Source organism: Siniperca chuatsi, linkage group LG2 (assembly GCF_020085105.1).
Source record: "Siniperca chuatsi isolate FFG_IHB_CAS linkage group LG2, ASM2008510v1, whole genome shotgun sequence".
Classification (NCBI taxonomy): domain Eukaryota; kingdom Metazoa; phylum Chordata; class Actinopteri; order Centrarchiformes; family Sinipercidae; genus Siniperca; species Siniperca chuatsi.
In genome coordinates, this window is record NC_058043.1 from 23,199,250 (window position 1) to 23,220,352 (window position 21,103).

Here is a 21,103-nt window from a genome sequence, read left to right on the forward strand (position 1 = left end):
AGGTGATAAATGTCAGTGTTGTGTTGACAGCTTGTTCCGCTGTCCCAGAGTGGCCAAAATCATTCAAAGGAATACATATACATTTTGGGAAACATATGCTTATTCACTTTCTTGCTAAGAGTTAGATGATGCCACTCTAATGTCTGTGTTGAGTGTGGAGCTAGGGCCGAGGTGATTAGTCTAGCTTAGCATAAAGGCTGGAGGCAGGGAGAAAAAGCTAGCATGGCTCTGACCAAAGTTAAAAAAATTGGCCTACCAGCATCTCTGCAACTTGTCTGTTTTACATATCTGTTTGTGTGCTTATTAAACAAAGGAGATACAACATGTGAGCTTGAGACGTGTTACTAGTCAGGCTAGCTGTTTCCTGTTTTCTGTCTTTACCCTAAGATAAACTAAGCTAAATTAAGCTAACCACCTTGCAGCTCAAGATCTATATTTGACGCATAGACATGATAGGGGTATCAAGCTTCTTATCTAACTCCAGGCAAGAAAATGCATAAGCATATTTCCCAAAATGTGTTAACTATTTTTCAAATAACTGGGTAACATCAATGATTTTCACAGAACAACCACTTTGATATTTGCATGCTTAGAAAGAATTATTTTCAAATAAACTTATTATCAAACCGATTATATGGCAGTTAAGCCTCCTGACAAGGGTGGAGCCACCCCACACAAGTGACACTTGAATGCAGAAATAGAGATGAAATGAGGGTTGAGAGGTGAGGGTTTCACACCTCATCTCTGTTCATTTCCACCCAGAAATTGACACCCGTTCAGCCTGCTGACGAGTCTGCTTTCCCAGAAAGTACTGTGTGTTTGACCTCAACAGCTATGTATACAAAAGTTGCAGTCTACAACGCGTCAAAGGAAGGTTCAGATACACTGCTCTAGGTTGTAGGTCTAATCAATAAACCCCAATAAGAGCCTTAAATCACAGATTGCCTTGTAATGAGGCATGAGAGAAAATAAAATTAGGACAGAAAGTAAATGCCCATGTGCCCACAAAATCCTGCACTATATTGTTTTAAGTCATTTTTACAGACACTCCTGGGTAAAGATCTATTTATGTAACTCATGCAGATTAAGAGCATTATCTGTATCTCTCCTCGGTCCATTTCAGTTTCCTTGGATTTTTCTGTTGTTCAACCATTCCAGCATGCAGCCTCTCTTCATGTAAAACTGGATAATGTCTTCCTTGCACCCACCCAGATTTACTGCAAGAGTGAATAGGAAATTCATAATGTCAGGCATACCATACCGACCAATATGCTATAATTTCTTTTAAATTGTTACTTTGTGCAGCTCAAGAGCAAAACAAACTCACTACAAATTATATCTACGATCACTCTGAAGAATAGATTTTTGTATTGTCATTATCACACTGAAGCACTTTGGCTGAAGCTTTTTCTGTTTTATTTGTATTTTAATTGTTCTGTTATGGCTTGTACAAACCAATTGCCTACTGGACTGAATCATTACATTTGAGTAAAATCAGTCATTAAAGGAGTTTTGAATGCATGAATAATGTATCACCTCTACATATGACTATACGAACTGAGACAAGAGTATCTGTAACTAAAATAATACCAGTCATAAGATAAAACACACTCTCGTCTTGCTGTCTCCCCTTTCTTATTCCCCACAGTGAAAGGCTTACAGAGGTAGTCTGTGGGTGCAAAAGCCTTCTTGCAGTTTACACGTTGCCCCTGTGGTTATTTTGAGCATCAGTGTGCATGCAAGTGTAGTGGTGAGAGCACTAGTGAGGGTGCATTTATTAAAGATAGTATGAACGATTGCTCATTTGGAGTGTTTTGTTGAATTGCAAAAATAAGTTAAATGTGTTTTGGAAAACAACCTCTAAGCCAAATGTACACATCACAGAGCCAAAAGGAAAAGAAAAGTTAGCCTAAACATAATGGCAAGTGGAAGTAAAGCTATCCACTTCTATAAGATTCTGTCCCTTCTAAAAGGTAGTGCTTCACTTACTGACACAAATAAGTATTCAGGAATACAATACTCTGTCAACTTCCCACCATGTTATGCTTATACTGAAAGGAATCGGATAATACATAATTACAAAGGCCCCATGACCAATGGTTGTAAAGTGGCATTAATGAGATTTTATATATGCTTTGGTCTAGACAACAAAAAACACAAGATATTTTCATGCTTTTATAAATTTAGATAAAACATGCACAATTACAATTTATGCACCTAAGAATTGTGCTTTTGGACTTTGTTTAAGCTTTATCAAAAAAAAAAATCTTATCTCGAGGTCTGACTAGCTTTTTCTGGAGCTTTCAACTGAGCATACTCCATCTGTTGATTAAGACTGTGAGATGCTGTTGAAAGCTCTGGGAAAAAGCCTTCAAGAGGATCTTGAGTTAAGAGTTTCTTTGCCAAACTACTATTTCCAAAGTCAAGAATGACGCTCGATTTTTGAGCTACCTTGCTTAGCTTACTACGATCATAACCCAGACCCGTGGCAGAAAATATATGGATGGATGGATGGATGGACAATCGTTCCCCCTTTGCCTGATCAGTTCTGTCTTTTCTGGGTTGAAGTAGGTCACAGCACCAGAAACAAGCTGCTCTTTGTCCCCCTCCGGCAGGACGAGGACAGAGGGAAGAGGATGGAGAGGAGGGTTTGTGAGGTCGGCAAAGAAGGCCAAATCATTCCACTGGAAAACAGTCAGCTCGGTGCCGGCATATGTGTGTGCATGTGTGTAAACTCTTGTTAAGCCTACACCCTTATAAACTTGACCTAAGCAACACTGATGCTGTAATTGACCCGAGTGGGGTCTAGATCGGGCTTCCTGATTGATCCTCTTTAACAAGCCAGATGCTGGTTGTAAATCCAACTAAAGCACAAGCAATTTGAAACACACACACACACATATACTCATGCTCACTTTCTCTCACATGCGCACACTCACTTGTCCTCCACCCCCTCCAACTTCCCAATTCATCAAAGGCCTTCACTGCGATGGCTTCATATCCCAAATAGGGCAGTACATGCAGTGTGTTAGTGACTATTTAAACCTGCGCCAAGGCCAGAGGAAACCTGCTGGGCACAAACCCAATCCCTGATAAAACAGCAACAACAGTGTTATCTAAGGCTGCAGCCATGCCAACCATACAACCTCTTAGAAAAATGGCATTTAGAAGCCAATTAGAGGAAAGCCTGAAAACCATGGAGGTGTATTAGAAAGGCCAGCTGACAGTGTAAGATCCATTTCATCTGACAATAAGCATTCATTGAACTGGAGCACTATTTTGACCGTTTCAAAAGGAAACTGCGGTTTGTGCTTAATTCCTGTTTGTGCTACCAATCAAATTTTGCAATTACTGTGGCATCTTCATGAAAAACTGTTACACCAGCTGTTGTCCTATTACAGCTTGCATCAGAGGATCAGCAGTGTCGCATCAACGGAGCTGTCAGTCACTGTCAGACATTTTGGAGTGCCGGGATGAGAATCTCACAAAGTCAGCAGGGAACTCAGTTCATCAGAGCACAGCGGGATGGTGGAAGGCTGATAACAGCTTGAGACATACACGCATAATCATACATGATACAAATGGTGTTATACATGCACCTTATTTTCTCCTTATTTTGCTTCATTTCATTGACAACATGCTACATCAAGCTAATGAGCTGTTCTGGTTGCCTGGAAACAAAATGTAAAACAGCAAAAACAACAAGAAAGAAATCCAGGGTTTAATAAGACCAAAAGCTCACATTAGGGAAGTCACCAATAATAGGACAGGATGAGGCACATCCACAAGTTAGTATGACTAACATGATGTCTGTGACCTACAGTGGGCTATTCTGTTGGTTAGCAGCAAAGAATCCTCATGACTGCCACTACAACAGAGAGGTCACTAAGGGCACTTCCTGTCATGAAACATGTGAGAAGCTGCCCAATAAAAAGGGCTCACTGAGCTCAGCTGACAAAAAGCAGAACAGAGGAACATGACTGGCACATGCAGTCTATCATTAAAACTACACAGATCCTAACCACAGCCAGATTTGGCTTGAATCCCTATGTGCCTAAATAGGTTTTTTTTTGCAACCAGGGTTTATTTGGCTTTCTAAATAAACCCTGGTTCCAAAAACCTACAGTAGGTGTTCGGATATCGACCCTGCAGGCTGTTGTTATGCTGGGCTAGGCGCATGAGAGATAACATGACGGTTGGCTGAGTGTAGAGCTGCCACTGCTTAGTCAGCTTCCCCTTCAGAGCAGTCTGTCCACACCAGCAGTCTGATCAGGAGCGGGCATGAGTGTTTCGTGTGTCTGTGTGGGTTTTTTGTGTGTGCATACACCATATGTTTCAAAGCCCCGCAGCATTTTCATTTTAAAGTGAAACAGATGGAAAAACGCTGGAGGAGATACAGGGGATTCTCTCAAGCCTTCAGATGCTACATTGATTGTGTGATTTATATGCACGAGTCACACACACACTTATCATCTAGTGTAGACTTGCCCCCTGCTGCATTAAGCCGAGGGTTACTGAAGATGCAATTTGCACCAACTTGCCAGGTTTATGAGCTCAAGTGACGAAGAAGTTAACTGAAGGGGGATTTTTGATCATGGGAACTTCTATGTCCAGACTGACTTTACAACTTACGAGAGTACTCCAGTGATTTAGTACTGCTTTCCATAACTTGCAAGAGACAGACTCAAAAAAGAATGGTCATAATTAAGCAGCAGAGGCTGTGATATCCTGACTTTTAGTCCCTAGTATGGGTCAAGCTCCAAAAACACTGGATCCTACACTTCCCTTAATGCAACAGCGTCTTTTGTTAAAACCTCCCTGCCTGGTAAATGCCCAGGTCTTATAAAAATCCACACCCTCCAATTTTTTTTCCACAGTGAGTTGCCAAAGGTGTTCATATTCTGCAAACCATAGTAGGGCAACAAGGTCTCTGTGAATTCCAAGATTAACAAAAGGTCCTATAACCTCCCGGGCACCTCTTTTTTTTTATCTACAGCTATGTGCAGCAATGTGTGCTCAAGGCGTCCCATGTGGCACTGATTTGTAAACTCACCCCCTTCATTTGATACTTGGCACCCCCACTGATGTAAACCATTGCCATTTAACAGACTCTGGAAGAGAGACATTAACATTCCCTCAGAATTGGCACACTATATGGTCAAATCTGTCATCCAGAAATCCAAATCATCAAATGATACACTATAAATTTATCCATAGGTCTTATCTCACACCTCGAAGATTTAAAGGGTGTGGGTGGAGTGGGTGGGTGGGAGAAAAACAAGGGCTTGGGGCAAAGAAACAGTTGTATTGCACTTTGCCTTGTCTGCTTTGTGTCACTTATGTGACTGTGATGGTGCTTCCTCTTCCTTATTTTGTTTTTCTCAGAAACAAAATCCACGCCCTCAGGCTTTCTGTTAAAAAATATGTAGCCGGTTAGCTTAGCTTAGCTTAGCATAGGACTGGAAACAGCTGGTGCCTGACAACTGGTCCCAGTCAAGGAATAGTCAGGCACATAACCCCCCATAAAATACTAATTGTCGTTTTAACAGTTCGGTTTTTGTTCCGATTAAACAAACAAAATATAACGTGTTAATCAGTGACCTTCAAATATCCAAGTATTGATTTAAAGTCACTCCCTATGAAAGATCACAGGAAAAACGCCAATTGTTCTAGTTCATATTAACAAAACGTAAAAGTCATATATGCAGTTTTGCCTGCTACCGATCTCCCCCAAAACACGTTTGTGACTTCTAAACAAGGGTTATGCATTTTGCAAAATGACATAGATTTACATTATTCTAAACAGATTCCTTGAACTAATACACTAATTATTACACTGTAGAGTTATTGATCCATCATTGCATCATGACAAGACTCAACTGCTAGTAGGCAGAGGGGATATTAGGTTATTATATAAACTGTGTCCCTAATAGAGTGTAAAACTACCACTCAGGCATAAATGATAGCATCACAATCTATATAGAGTATAGAGCATAGGTGTCAAACTCTGCTAACCAAATATAATTATATTTGGCCCGGGAGGCAATACCAAATGACTACTAGAGCTGGCCTGCCAGTATTATACAGCGCATTCACCGCTAATACTACAAATACTCCCATAACGCTCTGCTGTTGTCTTGGCGCGTCAATCATGACAGGACCCAGAAACGCCCTCTCCTCTGTGACAGTAGTCATAGCGACCTCATGCTACAACTGTCACCGTGCTACCCCTTCCCAAAAATGGCGAAAAGAAAGGCAGAAAACAGGAGCTTTTTGGACAGGTGGGAAGCAGAATATCTGTTAACATATGTAAAAGACAGACCTGTTTGTCTTGTATATGGAGCCAACGTGGCTTTAACTAAGGAGTACAACATTAGACGACACTATGAAACGGTGAGTTTCAGTGAAAAGTCTTGCTTTTAGCGTGCCAGATAAGATATGTTCAGATGTAATTCTTGGGCACGGAAAGTCAATAAATTATTAATTTCCCTATATTTTTGTCAGAATAAAACCATGTTTTGATCTTTTGATTAAAGAAATTGCATCATATAGAAAACTAAAAAATACATAAAAATAATATCAAAAATAAACATATTTTACGTTGAAATTTGGTTCAAAGCAAATGTCAATTCAAATATTTTCATTTCCCTATAATTTTGTCAGGGACTGTATATTGTATGGTAATAAGCGTTGCTTGTTCCATATTCAATGTTAAAGCAAAACTTGTTTGGGTCCATATTATAAGGTTCATTTGTTCAATGTTGGCCAGCGACTTTGTTCAAGTTTTAAATTTTGGCCCGCTGTGTATTTGAGTTTGACACCCCTGGTATAGAGGAAATGTCAAATGTCCACATGTGAGCTGTCTGATGTTTATTTTGGTGTATAAACATTGAACCGACCTAAATTTAGACTCGGTTGAGTATCTAGGCTATATCAGATCTGATTTGGAGTTAGTAAAGAACTACTTCACCCACGTCCACTCCATGAGTGACATTTCCGACGCAGCAGCTGCTGTGCTGACAGGGCTCTGGGGAATCACTTCACTTCAAATGATGCCACTAAAGCGACAGGAAAACAAATCAGTGAGAGAGAAACAGAGCAGTTACTGTACTTGCAGACATAAAGGAAATACTGAAAGGTACTGCGGCTCAAAGTCAGTATAAGGAAGTTAACTTTGGAGGCTATTTGACATTCATGTCTTGTTGGTGCAGGCCCAGAGCAGTGAAGCAAGGAGCAACGCTTGGCAGCGCTGATAGCTGAGGAGGTGAGGTCAATGCAAGTTTGCCTCAGAACCTGCCACAGCATCTAAACTGCAAAGACTGTATGAATAAAAGGAGACACAAATGATATAAATCCATGTCTAGCATAATAAAGTTTTAAATAAGCTTTTGCGTCCAATTTACCTAATACTTATCAACCTATCAACCTCTAAATCCACTTTTGTACTTACACTTACACTTTGTACTTAATTTAAATTACCTGTATTATAGCGTATTATATTTTGATTTGCTTAGTACTTCTATTCCTGTGTGCACTGACGTGACAGTGAGCAGCTGTAACAAAAAAATTTCCCCTCTGGGATCAATAAAGTATTTCTGATTCTGATTCTGATTTTGTTAAAAAGCTGATGACTGAAGATCAAGCAATTGCAGTCAAGCATCACAATCTGCCTTGATTCAAATCTTCCTAAAGGCTAATCTGCTCTCCTGCAAAGTCAGCCATCTTTAAACTGTCAATAGATTGCAGCCTGCAGCTTCCTATGTGGTTCACCACAGGAATGGTGGGGAGTGGGGAGAGAGAGAGATCGGGTGGGGCAGTGCAGTGTTTAAGAAGGATACATTTTGGCTGAGGCCCAATCCCTGCATGTGGGCCTGATCCACCCAGACGCCCTGCATGCAAGCAGCGCTAGTCTGCTCCCACGGCTGGTGCTGAAGGAAGCATGAGGGCATAGCAAACTGAGTGTGTGCACATGTGCGGATCACAGGAAAGATGCTTTTAGGGAGAACGGGAAACTTCCAGTCAGAGTCACTGCTTTCATGTCACAGGTGTTGGGGCAGTATGGGAAAAGGAAAGACTGTTAGAAATGAACAATGAAAGTGAGGGAAAGGGGAAAAGAGAGATGTCCGCTGGTTGGTGGAAGGTTTCTAGGTGCTGCTGGCTCAGCACTTGAGAAGAAGGACTCCTCTGCTAAAAATACATGTAGGTTCTGTTGTCCTCTCTGGGCTCTGAGGTGGATGACTCCCTGCACTGCCTCACTTCAGCTCTTTGGGGAGGTGCTTCTTTAGATCCGCGACTGCATTTAAACCATTTGAAAACAATTTTCACAAACAGATGGGAGGAAAGATTTCCCCCTGTGAACCCCATCCCAACAACATCCATAAGGAGAGTTGAGTATCTGTAGCCTACATTTGTGTGCCACATTTTTACAGGTCTCTGCTAAAACGATGACAGAATTTACAACCCTGTGACATGGTAATTACAGTGGGTTGTGTAACACTCTTTTTTTAAGCAGCTACTTTAAGGAAAGCCCTTCACCCATGTAAGCTGAGAAGGTATCCATAAATATTGACTGGATATAGAATGACCAATATTCTTGGCACCATCTAGATGTCAACCAGATAACTGGGTTTTGGCCCAAATTAGATATATTCAGGTGTTCTGCTGTACTCAAATAGCTTTTTATTGCGTAACGTAAAAATGCAAAACAGAGACAGTCTGAATAGTCTTGTCCTGCCTGGAATGGGAATGACATGTTTACATACTGATCTGATAGAAAGTCCACCTGCAAGTAATACCTTTGGATGGCTTTTACAAAACATTTATCATCTTTGACTTTACGAAGGCATTCAGGTGTTTTTTTAGCATCCAATTCATCTAATGCATTTCACAGATGTCCTGCTAAACTTAACCTTGCAGTTGCCAGGGTAAAACTCAAAGCCTTGTAAACACAAACTCTATAGTCAGTGCTTATAAATGAACACAAATGAACACTGTGCAAGCTGCATTACTTCAGAGGTTTCCTTCTGTTTTTAATTATGCTGCACACTTTTACATCACTGAAAGGGGTCTGCATAGTTATGCTTATGTAAATTATTCTACACAATTTGACAAAAACTTGTGAAAGATCCCACAAGGTTTGCAGTAGTCTTGTTATAACAACTACATGCACAAGAAAAAGAGTGTTTGGCTCATTGCAAGAATTTTAAACTACTAAAATAATAGCAAAGGAACTGAGACGCGATCTGGAGAACCAGGATATTGTGTGCATCAAGAGCATTGTGCTGAGCTCTAGACACCCTCCCTTTCACCACCACCTGCCCTCAGGCATTACATTTTCTGCTGTCACCAAGTGTGCCATAATTCACTGAGTTAAGCTCATCTTTATAGGCAGAAGGACAGCACAGCTCTCCAGAATACATCTGCTACTGAATGTGTGCAGCACTGATGTGACAATCAACTGAAAATTAGTTGCAAGGGGCTTTAAATGGGCTACAGAGGTTCTGATCATTCAACGAATGGAATAACTCTCTCAATGGTTTTATTCAGAGAAGCCACTGTTGCCTTCCCACCTGTGGTAGTGGCAGTTATGTAATCCTGACAATCACCAGGAGGGACTCAATAGGCCAGTGTCTCATCAAATGTCAAATGACCTGTGGTCTAATTTATATATTTCTGCTAGTTTGGAGCATGAAAAAGTTAAGAGGAGCCCTGCAGCAGCCTGTCATGCCATGTTAACTGGTGTGGAGAAATTGTGAGAGGAATAACGTTAACTCGCCCACAAACACTGCCAATGCACCGGCCAGAGCACTATATCCTCTCAAACACAGGTTTTACTTTACAAATATCAGCTAATACACGTGTTAATCAGGCTAATTATCGCAATGAGCCTGGTTCCAGTGCTTCCTTATGCCGGCACGCGGGGCCTTTCTGGGCATGTAACCTCGCGCTGAGCTCAGCTGAACCTGTATAACTTAACCTACCTCGACAATATATACATTTCTGACACAAATAGACAACTATAATCAACAACCTTCTTGAAAACCTTCGTTTGGTTAACTATACATCTAACGCCGGCATTATGTGTTTGCGCTAACAGTACACACACACACACACGCGCGCGCTGTGTAAATATTGCGTTCACGGCGAGCAAACTTACCTAAATCATCCATGTTGGCCGGAAATCGTTCCAATGCTGAGAACCGGACCGGGTCCTCCTCTGTCGATCACAGCTGGACTGTATAAAGCCGATTCAGCTCCCAATCGCCGAATCTCCGATCCCAGATCTCCCTCGGTGAACGCAGTGAAGTTTTCAAGTTCCCCCCTGCTACTCGACGAGCCTCGGACACACTCACTAACACACACAACCCCTGCTGCCCCCCTCGAGTCTCCAACAGTTCACATCCAGCCCCCTGCCTGCCCCCTGCCTGCCCGCCAGCCCCTACACACAGGGACCAGCGACATCTAGCGACAGAGAGTGGTACTGAAGAGACTTAAGACAACAGTAGCCCATGTATTACAGTCTATTTCATTTAATAGTGTGGTTGTCTGCAGCTCCATCATATAAATAAAAGAGACTAGATGTGAACATCCTCATTACAGCATTAATGTTCAGGTAAATAGTAGACTGTTGCCTTCTAATCTTTTTTCAACTTCACAACACACTGTTTCAAATCATTATACTACCTTAATCACGATTACAGAGTTGCACCACTGGATTCGTTATTTCCTCACATATTATATATATTCGCACAATTTTTTGCACAATTCATTTTTATAGTCTAAGGAATTGTATTGTAAAGTATATGTATGTGTACATAACGTATAGAGCTTTCAAATAAATACATTTTTTATTATATTATATTTTATTTATTTCATTCAATTAGTTCCTTTTCTGTTTTCTTACATCTTAGCCTGTAATTTGTCAATTCCCTCCGGGGCATCATTATCATTATCTTATCTTGTTGCAGCTTATTATTATTACTCCAAGATAATGTGATGCAACACACATCAAGTTCAAGCTAAGTGGACAGGCTCTGTTCACACAAATGTATCATGAGTCTACACTAAGCTATTGATTTGCACATGGTAGTAAAATAATGTACAGACAATGTTCCAAGTAATAAAAAAACAACAGTATTCTTATCTGATTATCTACTCGATGACAGAGTATTGCCAGCCCTCTCTGATGACAACTGACCTCTGAGTTATAACCCGACCCACTGCAGGACTAGAGCCTGGACTGAGATGATCCAAGGCCCAGTTCCAGTGCCTGCTTATGCTCAGGGTCGCACCAGAAAGGTCATGCGACATTATAATGGTAGCCTGTGCTTGTTGATAGTGTTTGTTGCAATTAGAACAGCAACACCCAGCCAAACAATAGATTGAAGAATAATTGAGAAAGTCCATCCTAGAAAACCCGGTGGTCATTATCGTGGACCACTGAGACAAAATCTATACAAAAAAAACCCATTTCTCCTAATAACCCACAACCACCTCCAACAGTCATCAAATAAAGACAAAATTCATTTGAATTTGAATTTACTAGGTCTTTATTTCCTTTAAATAATGCAATATGATGATAAACCTACCCCTTGTGAGGTTTCAGTAACTAAATCTACTACATGGTGACATAACGCAGTTAATGCTGTTGAAACAGTTATATTTCTATTATTATAGGACTCGGTCGACAATTTTTCCCACGCTTTGTCTTTCGCTGCTGTGATTTGTGATTAGCGGTTTTTTCCACACAGGCTTGCCAACGTGAAGCGTGACGGCGTTCACCATAGCAACGGGATTCAGGATGTTCTACAACAGAAGAACAAGAAACAGTTCTAGAACATACTTCCTTATTCAAAGGCAAACATGACGCAGCTTTGGTGTTTTGGCGCAGCTCCAACATTCCATTTGTGACAAAAAGAGACTTTGATACGTCATAGTTCAGGTAAATAGGTATAACAGGTATATAAATCTTGTGCATGCCCATAACTGAAGCATTTGCAGCAGGTTTTGGACAGCGAAAGCACGAAGAATAACTTGAAGAAGAAGAAGACTAACTGACAGTGTTTGTTACAAAACCATCTCAATAACAATTAGAAAATGGAATTCAAGGAGAATACCAGAGCCCTCGAAGATTTCGAATCCCTTCACCAAACCAATGTGGTCCTGCTCCGTAAAAACAAGGCCCTCCATATGAAAAAGAAAAACCTAACCACAGAAAAGGAGGCTTTGCAGAAGAGGATGAAGGATCTGATGGGCCAGGACACAAAGGACAACAGCAGTGTCCCTGAAACAACAGAGACTGATGAGACAGATTCCCAGGAGCAAACCACCACCCCTGATGATTGTGAATCCTTCCACCAGGCCAACGAGGTCCTCATCCAGAAAAACAAGGCCCTTCGCATAACAAATGACAACCTGTCTGGAGACATAGAGAGTCTTCAGAAAAAAATCAGTGACCTGATCAGCCCGAAGACACAGGCCACCAGCAGTGTCTCTGAAATGGCCAGAGAGTCTACTGACTGGTACTTGCAGAATCGCAAGTTCTGGGGGGGAAGGGAAACCTTGGAGGAGAATACAAGGACTCTGAAAAAGAGTGACGATAAGTTGAGGATCCCTAAAACAGATAAGAAGGAAACCCAGACCTTGAGTGTATGCCAAGACATGGAAGACGTCAACAAACTCCTTCTGCAAGAGAAGGAGGCCTGGGAGGCAGAGAAGAAGAAATTGCAGCAGGAGATCACCATCCTCACAAAAGAGAACTGTGAGGTTAAGGAGAAGGAGAGACAGGCCCTGCGAGTGAAGGACGCGATCGCCAAGGAGGCAAAGATGAACCTTATGGCTTTGGACAAAGAGAAAGAGACCTTATGCTGGGAGATCACAATCCTGACAAAACAGAAGTGTGAGGTCGAGGACAAGGAAAAAGTGGCCATGCAAGTCAACGAGGCTCTTCAAAGAGAAGTGCTGGAGCTTCAGACATCCCTCCAAAAGGAAAAACAGCTGAGTGATATCAATGTGGAGAGGGTCAGGGCTCACACAAGGGAGGATGCACTTCGAGCAGAGCTGGAAGAGGCGGAAGCAGTTCATAGCTTTGATGAGCTGCTTGTGGAGGAGCTTAAAGAGGAGGTGAATGTTCTTTGTAAAAGGGTAAGGGTGCTTGAGGAGCAGCTGAAGAATGTGGAGGGCTCAAGTTTCAGGGAGGAGCAGGACTTGGGGAGTGAACCCGATAGGCTTTCGATGCGGCGAAGGGTTGTCAGGCTCTTCAACCCGGGATGGAGGAGGCGTTACTTTTCTAGGGAGACACTGGAGCATGTGGAGTCAGGGGTGCAAGCCAGAGAGGAGACCCAGAGGAGGCCGACGTTATGGGAGAGGTTCCTGAAGTCCTGCACGACGTAGAAGGTAAGAGTGGGGGGGCTAGTCCTGCAGACACCATCCAGCCCAGGAAAGGGGCTTCCCTCTTGTGTGGTCTTTCCCGAGGTTTCTTCCAGTTTCCTTGTAAACAGAGTCTGGGAGTTGTTCCTCGCCCGCTTGAGGGGGGTGTCTGGTCCTTGTCACTGCACTAGCACCTCCTACTAATTGGCCCTGGCGTGAATTTTCAGTGTGTTACACCCTCCTGGTGAAGCTCATCGCTGGCAGGTAAGAAGAAGCAGCTGCCCTCCATAGGACAACAGTAATATTTAGCAGCGACAAGGACTTTAGATTAGGGGCAAATAGGTGAAAAAGAAAAAATACATAATAATAAAATCATTAAAAAAAATCTAATTAATAAAAAAATAAAGCATAATCAAAATAATTCATGTGTGTGCAGATATTATTCGTTAATCAGTCATCAATTATCTGTGAGATCAAAGATTTCACTTGTACAACCCTCTTTACAACATTCTTGTATGTTTGGCAGTGACAGACTGGGATCAAAAACATTCACCAGCTCAGGGACCGTTATTCAGAAGCAAGCACCTGCTCAGATGTTTTATGTAAAAAGCTTGAGTCGAAAGCATTTAGACTCGCACCCTCATAACACATTAATTAATCACCAATGTATATCCCTGATAACAGCAATGAAAGAATACAGCATAGAACTGTGTTTCAATAACTAACTCTAAGGCACTAAGGCACACTAGATGTGAGGAAGAGTTAGCATCAAAATGAATCTAATCACTCTCATTAAATCAGTTTGTAACTTGAACTGATTGATTTGTGTTTGCTAAAGCTTTAGACAAAATATGGACAAATGAAAGAACTTGGAGTGATATGTGGTGACATAAATGTGTACCTTGCTTGCTCTGCAGTCTTTTCTTGCCATGTTGACTAAACTTATTTAAATGTATTTAAGGATAAACAACTATAACTTTACTATAGGAGGAGCATGTGCAAAAAAATCTAAATAGTTTAGGCTAATAGCTTGAATCAGGGAATCCAGAGAAAAAAGAAATTTTCTTTTACTCTCACGGTTCAGAAGGAACAAGCAAAAATGTAACATGCTTTGTAAATGGCCACATGGTCGCACTAGCTACACCAAAAAGTAATCAGGTCTCTCTTGGCCCATTGTCCAACTTTCCAACAAACTTTACCAAACAGAGATAAAAATTAGAAAATGATTACAATAATTTGCCTGGTGACAGAAGTAAGACATGACAACAGAAGGCCTAGAATAACATAAACAGGAGGCTGATAACACTGATACAATTAATACTCTGATGGTTTATGAAGTAAACATTTCAATCACAAAACATGTTTTTTTCCCCCCTGAGGTTATCAAGCGTAATTCCTCAATAATTCACGACCAGCGTACATAGCCACAGAGCTTCTGGGGCTTTTTGTAAAAGAACTTCCGGAAAATTGGGTCCTTGGATTTGGGATATGAGAAGGAAAATGCTGGAGGGCCGAGTGTAACTTTAGACATTTGGTGGTACAAACTGACTTCCCAGACCATTCCCAACTACGTAAAGCTGCGATGTCTCCAAATGAAGTAACTTAATCTCTGAACCCATATGAATATTATGTTATGTGCCAACTGAGTTTGACCTGATGGATTGGATATGTCTGTCCAACATACTGTATAGGCTCTGTGAGTTTAAAGATAGTCTGTTTAAAGCATATCAGAAAGTTAACTGGCCTTAAAATGGGCCGGTGTACATTGAAATATGAAGGGACAGTTTTGTTGTTTTGATAAAATAAAAGGTGAGTAAAAACAACATAATAGAAAAGAATACTCTGAGTTTAGTAGAAATGAAAAGCTTTTACACACATGCACAATACAATGCAAGCAGGCTAAATACAGATACTACACTAACACTAATGAGGAGAGAACTGACGCCTTACCCATTTTCGTCACAGCTAAAGTCGGCCCTCTCTGAACACATACTCAGCACAAATCGACTGTTCTCACAGAAAATTCATCCATTATTTCTCAATGGACTAAATGCCACTTAAGAACCGTGTAAAATCTCAATATAAACGTCTGTGAGAGAGCGTTAATTGCAACCTCAGCAAACTGTAAAATGCTTCCCCTGATCGATGATTGGTGTAATATTCCTATAATACTCCTACAGGGAGTTACAGTGTGTGGTGCACTCACTGGAGCAGTGAGATTATAGTGACCTTGCAGCTTTACATTGGTTTTTTATGTATTTTATGTCATCTCAACAAGATTTCTGTGGAAGCTATCATTTTTATCTTGCTGCATGATAATTTATAGGTTTGCTTTTAAGGAATTACTTGAGATTTAAGATTTCTTTAGGCCTGTAGATTTTATTTTTCAAAAGGGCATGTTGTGGATACTGTGGATGGATGCCCATTTGATTTATTTCATCTTTCATTTTCCTCAATGGCCACCAGAGGGTATTCATGTACAAACTTATACAGACATTCAGATTCAGTGAGTTACCACTCATTACTACTGATGCTGTTCTTTTCGATAAAAAATGTTATTTTCGCTTTTTCATGTTTTATTTCGGGGCCTGTATGTTTCAGAAATGTTCAGCTCTATTTTTACTTTCAGTTCCAACATGATCTTGTAAATTTTATGATATACGATTGTTATTCCACAATATGCTTTATAATGTTAATATTATTACTCATGTGACCCTGGCACTTTAACAGTAAATAAACGCAGACTCTTTTAGAATGTTTATGTTTGAAACTGAGAAATGCTGCAGCCTACAGTTTCAGCACTACAGGACAATGAAGATCAATCTACACAAATATTTCTCCTCTAAGTGACATTTCCTCCCAACTAGATTTAATTGGGATTTTACTCCATTGGCAGGTAGGTCATTATCCTTTGATATGTTAACGCCAAAACTTTTTATAGTTATTTGCCAAACTAATGCTACTTATGTGTGGAATAACCAACTAATCACTAACGTTACACTGACTCTTGTCTTTAGATCAAAATGGCAACAGATATTTTAAAGGAGCAATACATCAACCTACAGGAGGAAAATGACCAATATAAGAAGCTCATCAGCCAGCAGAAGGGACACTTAGTCTCTCTGCACAGGAAGGTAACTACTAGACCAACATATACTGTACTCTGAAAGTTGGGCCACTGAAAAGTCTTGCCTAAAGATCAAAGGGATTTTTAGTGTGTGTTTCACTTTTAACCAATTGTTTTAACTGAGTTTATCATTATTCCTGTTGCAGTTGAGATTATTTGTAATTCTGTTTTTGTTGAGATATGATATAATGCAGTTTATGATATATGATATGCATATGAAGTCACAGTAATAGTAGTATCGGCAGAAGTAGTGACACCAGTAATAGGGGACGCAGTAGAAGTAGTAGTATGTTGTGTACTAGTATGTTTTATAAAGAGTTACATACTATTGTCATCAGATACAGTATGGTCAGATATGTACAGTAGCTGATTTTAGCGTTCAACAAAATTTTTCTATGTTATTATTCACTTAGTTAACAGCACACTGGATTGGAAATGAAATAATAACAGTCAAGTTAAAGAGTTGACTTTAATTTGAGTATATTTACACACATATTTGGTGAACAGTGTAGGAATCGTAGAGTAGGAGTTGTAGCCCCATTGTAGTGCTGCAATGTTCAAAAATCGGAGGGGACTATGTACTGAAAGGGCTACAGTACTTTCAATGTTTCATTTGAAAGCCAATGTGCTACAGCCAACGAACAAGAAAATGTCTCACTGTCTGTATAGTTACAGAGTGCATTGTATGTTTTGTGTCTTATTTCCTGTGTGGCTCCAGATAACTGTAGCTGAGAGCAGGATTCAAGAGAAGTTAACAGTCCCAGGTGGCATCCTGAAACAGCAAGGGAAACACCGACGCCACAGGAAACATATCAGCATCATAGAAAACAAACTCAACCAGGTACTAATGCTAATAAAATGACATAATCTTAATCCTGACTTTGCTTAGTACACACCTTCATGTTACAGTGTCAGCTTTGTTCAAGTCCCATCCCAATTGATCAGTACCTTCAAGGAATAAATCGCCATTTTGGGAAACACACTTACTTGCTTTCTTGCTGAGAGTTAGATAAGAATATTGATACCAGTCTCGCGTCTGTCTGTTAAATGTGAAGCTACAACCAAGAGACGATTAGCTTAGCTTAGCATAAAGACTGAAAGCACGTGGAGTTATGTGCTGGAGAAGACCCCAGGAAGTCACTGCACCCGGCCGAGAAATAGTCCAGCAACTCCTGTAAAACAGCCAGAGTGTTAGTGAGTTATGGGTTCTAGTACAGTAGGTGGATTTGTTATCTTCGAACTGAGTCAGGCTAGCTGATTTCCACATGTTTTCAGTCTTTGTGCGAAGCAAGCTAACAGGCTGTAGCCTTATATTTAATGAACAGATATTGGAGGGGTATCAATCTTTTTATCTAACACTTGGAAAAGAGAATAAGCATATTCCCACCAAAAAGTCAAACTATTCCTTTATTACAAGCCCTAATTTTAAACTGATGCCCCTCATCACAGTCTAAGCCCCTAAACAAGAACTTCCATAATAAGTCCATAATTTGCCATAAAATGCTCACCCCAACTTTTACGCAGTATTTAAATGATCAAATATACAAATAGTCCCAGATTTTGACCTTAACTCTAATTCTTCCCTCGTCTGCTATAGAACACTATAAAGTTTGATGAGTTGCTGTGCGGTAACATGGATTACCGTAAAGACATTTCTCACCTGCTGCAACAGAAAGGCATAGGGTGCAATATTGAAGAGAAATTTAACAGACAGTTGGCTACACAGCAAAACATCATGGAGAAACTGGAGGAGAGGTTCACCCTTGCTTTCAACCAGAGGTAAATTCAAATGTTTGTGTGCATGTGTAAAACTTGGGGGTGGTGGTGGTGGGGGGAGTATTGGTAGGGTTGAGCCGAGATATTTGATCTGTGTTTATGTTGTGTTGTGCTACAGATTAGAGGCTGAGTCCCGAATGCTGGAGGCGAGGGAGCAGATCGAGGCGGAGAGAGTTCAGTTCAACAGGAGACAGATGCAGCTCAAGACTCTCATCAATCATAACACTAAACTACACACTTTCATGGAGACGAAGCTCCAGGAAATTATTCCTTTGGAAGACAATGAAGACTCCAAGAAGAGAAGTATAATATTCCATAAGGAATCGTGTATAATCAGTGCACATCAGAGAATAGCATCTTAATCTAGGTTTAAACAGTCTTGGTCTCCATCTTTACCCCTAGCAGAAATCATTTCAAGTTTTTTAGACATAATCTGACTTGTTAATAGTATGTAAACTTTATTTCGTTGGTACAGAGAAACAGCAGCAATATCAGAGTGGAGTTAAGAAGCTGGAGATCTACATGCAGGGACACAGTACGCTAGTGGAGGTTACCCGAGAGAGAGACCTCCGTCAGATAGGCCACATGTTTATTCAGAATGAACAGAAGAATTTTGCTCATATCAACTACATCAACGAGCTGCACAACAGAAGGAAGATTTTGAAGAACTGTACAGACAAGATGAAGGCATGTGCATATCATGTCAACATGCTTACAGACATAGTTTAACGTAGTGTAAGTTTTATTCATATGCATGTGTTTCTCCTTCAGAGTGATATCCTGTTCCTGGAGCAAGAGAACAAAGGACATGATGAGCAGAGTAAGAGTCAGTTTAAGGAGCTAGAGGTGAGCCTCAATGTCTGATCTATGCAGATAATACAGTATATAGACCATTTCATAGTTTCAAACATACTGTAAATATTACTGGGTCTTGATTTATTTCCTGTTGCAGCAAAAACCAGATAATGCTGCAGTATTTTTCTTTTCCTGTGTCTTTCTGTGCTGTAGTATGAGTTGGAGAAGTATAGCTGTCTGGCTGACTCCCTGGAAAAGCAGTGCACTGTGGTTCAGAGGACTCTGGACCAGCTGAAGACTGCCATGAATGTCCTATTAGACGAGATAATGCAAGAAGCAGTCATTGTCACTTTTGACAACATCACACACTTTACTAGTGGGTGGAATAGAGAACTCTTAACCTCCTAAACCTAGCCCTGAATATACTTTTTTTTTCACATTTTAACACCCCTGTTGTCACCTTCTCTCTACTTCAGATATCCTTGAGGAGAGTATTAATAACATGCTGATCCAGGCCAACAACGTGGAAGACAAGCATATGGAGAACCTGCTCTTGGCCAACTCTGAGTTGCTACCAGGTATCAAACACCTAACCTTTAATCCTGAAACCGTATGATAAGACTTCAGAAAAGCTAAGTGTGATAGTCTTCATGACCAAAACTAATATAGCCATTTTTATATAAACTTTTTCAAGCATAAACTGTACACTGTATGTGTATTTGCTACAGAATGTGAGGCAGTTGTGGAAACAGAGCGTAGCAGGTCTTCTTCACGCTCACTCACTTCTTCACGCTCACTCAAGTCTGCCTGATCAGACAGTAACTGGTGGATAACATCCTTCCTCTTTTCACTGCAGTACAGCCTCTTACACACTTCTGATGGCAATAAACAACACATGACAGTATCATACCCTGGTTCTTTGTTGCATGTAGCATATAATACAGTAATTTCTTTATTCAGAATTACATCCATAGTTTTTATATTAAAGATAAAAGATCAATTCTAATTACAAAGGTCATACTGAGACAACCTGTGTTGCATCTGACATGTGAGAACATCAATATTAAAGCTGCATTGTTGTTTTCTTTTGGCCACTTGGTGGTGGAAGAATTCCATAGCAAGCTGAAAACACAGCACCTAGCATATTAGCAGTTTTTAAAGTTGTTATGGCTGATGTGCTAGCAAACAAATCGCCCCTCCACCTTAACGTGGTGGAGGGGTTTGCATGTCTCTGTGACCCTCGGAGCTGTGTTGTACAGCGATTCATAGACCCTATATGAATCGCCCTTGAAGGAGCTGCAAACCGGGGGCCCCACCTGGAGCCAGACATGGGAGAGAAGCTCACTTGTGAGCGTCTGGTGGCCGGGCCTTGACCCATGGGGCTTGGTAAAATGGAGCGTGAGATGGACAGGTGGATTGGTGCGGCATCAGCAGTAATGTGGGCATTGTATCAGACCGTTGTGGTGAAGAGGGAGCTGAGCCGGCTCGAAAGGAGCCAGTTGAGGTGGTCCGGGCATCTGATCAGGATGCCTCCTGGGCGCCTTCCTTTAGATGGCACATCCAACTGGTAGAAGACCTCGGAGTAGACCCAGAACACTCTAGAGAGATAATATAATATGTATCTCATCTGGCTTGGGAATTGGGAATGCCTCGGGATCCCTCAGGAGGAGCTGGAAACTTTTGCTAGGGAGAGGAACATCTGGACTACCTTGCTTAGCCTGCTGCTCGACCCGGCCCCCGATAAGCAGAAGAAAACGGATGGCTGGATGTCAGCAAACACATCCAGCAGATATGGAGCAACATTAGCATTCATTTGGAGTCATGTGTCTGGCCACCTGATGAATGTAGGTCCAATATTCACTCACCTTTTAGCTTTGTCTAACTCTCCACCAACTCCTGTCTGCTGGACTTGTAATGTACAGTGTGTTTATCAGAGTTTTGTTGGCTGAAAACAAATGCCTGTTGCTGCTGGAAACGAGAGCAAACTTTGTGGGCCGTAAAACCAAAACAATGAGCTAAAACGCTTTCATAGAGCTG

At 41.0% G+C, this 21,103-nt stretch overlaps 2 protein-coding genes and 1 long non-coding RNA gene across 4 annotated transcripts in view; 2 read left to right on the forward strand and 1 right to left on the reverse strand.

Moving 5' to 3' along the window:
* Positions 1 to 10,394, reverse strand: part of LOC122868863 (paxillin-like) — a 29,332-nt gene extending 18,938 nt beyond the window's left edge. The window contains exon 1 of one of the 2 annotated variants that reach the window (XM_044181276.1): positions 10,157 to 10,394. In XM_044181276.1, the coding sequence (XP_044037211.1) occupies positions 10,157 to 10,169 (13 nt within the window). In that variant the 5' untranslated portion in view covers positions 10,170 to 10,394. Of the gene's footprint in view, positions 1 to 6,974; positions 7,040 to 10,156 lie in introns of those variants that run through there. The other variant, XM_044181304.1, reaches the window with a different exon arrangement.
* LOC122868929 lies at positions 6,136 to 7,385 on the forward strand. Its single transcript, XR_006376208.1, has 2 exons — positions 6,136 to 6,393; positions 7,212 to 7,385. It is a non-coding gene; the product is annotated as an uncharacterized LOC122868929 (long non-coding RNA).
* Positions 10,395 to 16,105: 5,711 nt separating the features above from the next.
* Positions 16,106 to 19,975, forward strand: LOC122868933 (outer dynein arm-docking complex subunit 1-like). Its single transcript, XM_044181394.1, has 10 exons — positions 16,106 to 16,264; positions 16,386 to 16,502; positions 17,214 to 17,336; positions 18,093 to 18,274; positions 18,390 to 18,574; positions 18,747 to 18,958; positions 19,043 to 19,117; positions 19,280 to 19,442; positions 19,543 to 19,644; positions 19,795 to 19,975. Exons 2-10 carry the CDS (start codon positions 16,392 to 16,394, stop codon positions 19,875 to 19,877), a joined length of 1,236 nt encoding a protein of 411 aa, XP_044037329.1. The 5' UTR covers positions 16,106 to 16,264; positions 16,386 to 16,391; the 3' UTR covers positions 19,878 to 19,975.
* The last annotated feature ends 1,128 nt before the right edge of the window (positions 19,976 to 21,103 follow it).

What these genes read in the sequence shown, in the direction of transcription:
- LOC122868933 (XM_044181394.1), top strand. Translation starts at nt 16,392, where the DNA reads ATGGCAACAGATATTTTAAAGGAGCAATACATCAACCTACAGGAGGAA. An exon ending in ACCCTTGCTTTCAACCAGAG is followed by an intron (nt 18,275 to 18,389) that starts GTAAATTCAAAT and finishes GTTGTGCTACAG; the next exon opens with ATTAGAGGCTGAGTCCCGAA. An exon ending in ACTGTACAGACAAGATGAAG is followed by an intron (nt 18,959 to 19,042) that starts GCATGTGCATAT and finishes TTTCTCCTTCAG; the next exon opens with AGTGATATCCTGTTCCTGGA.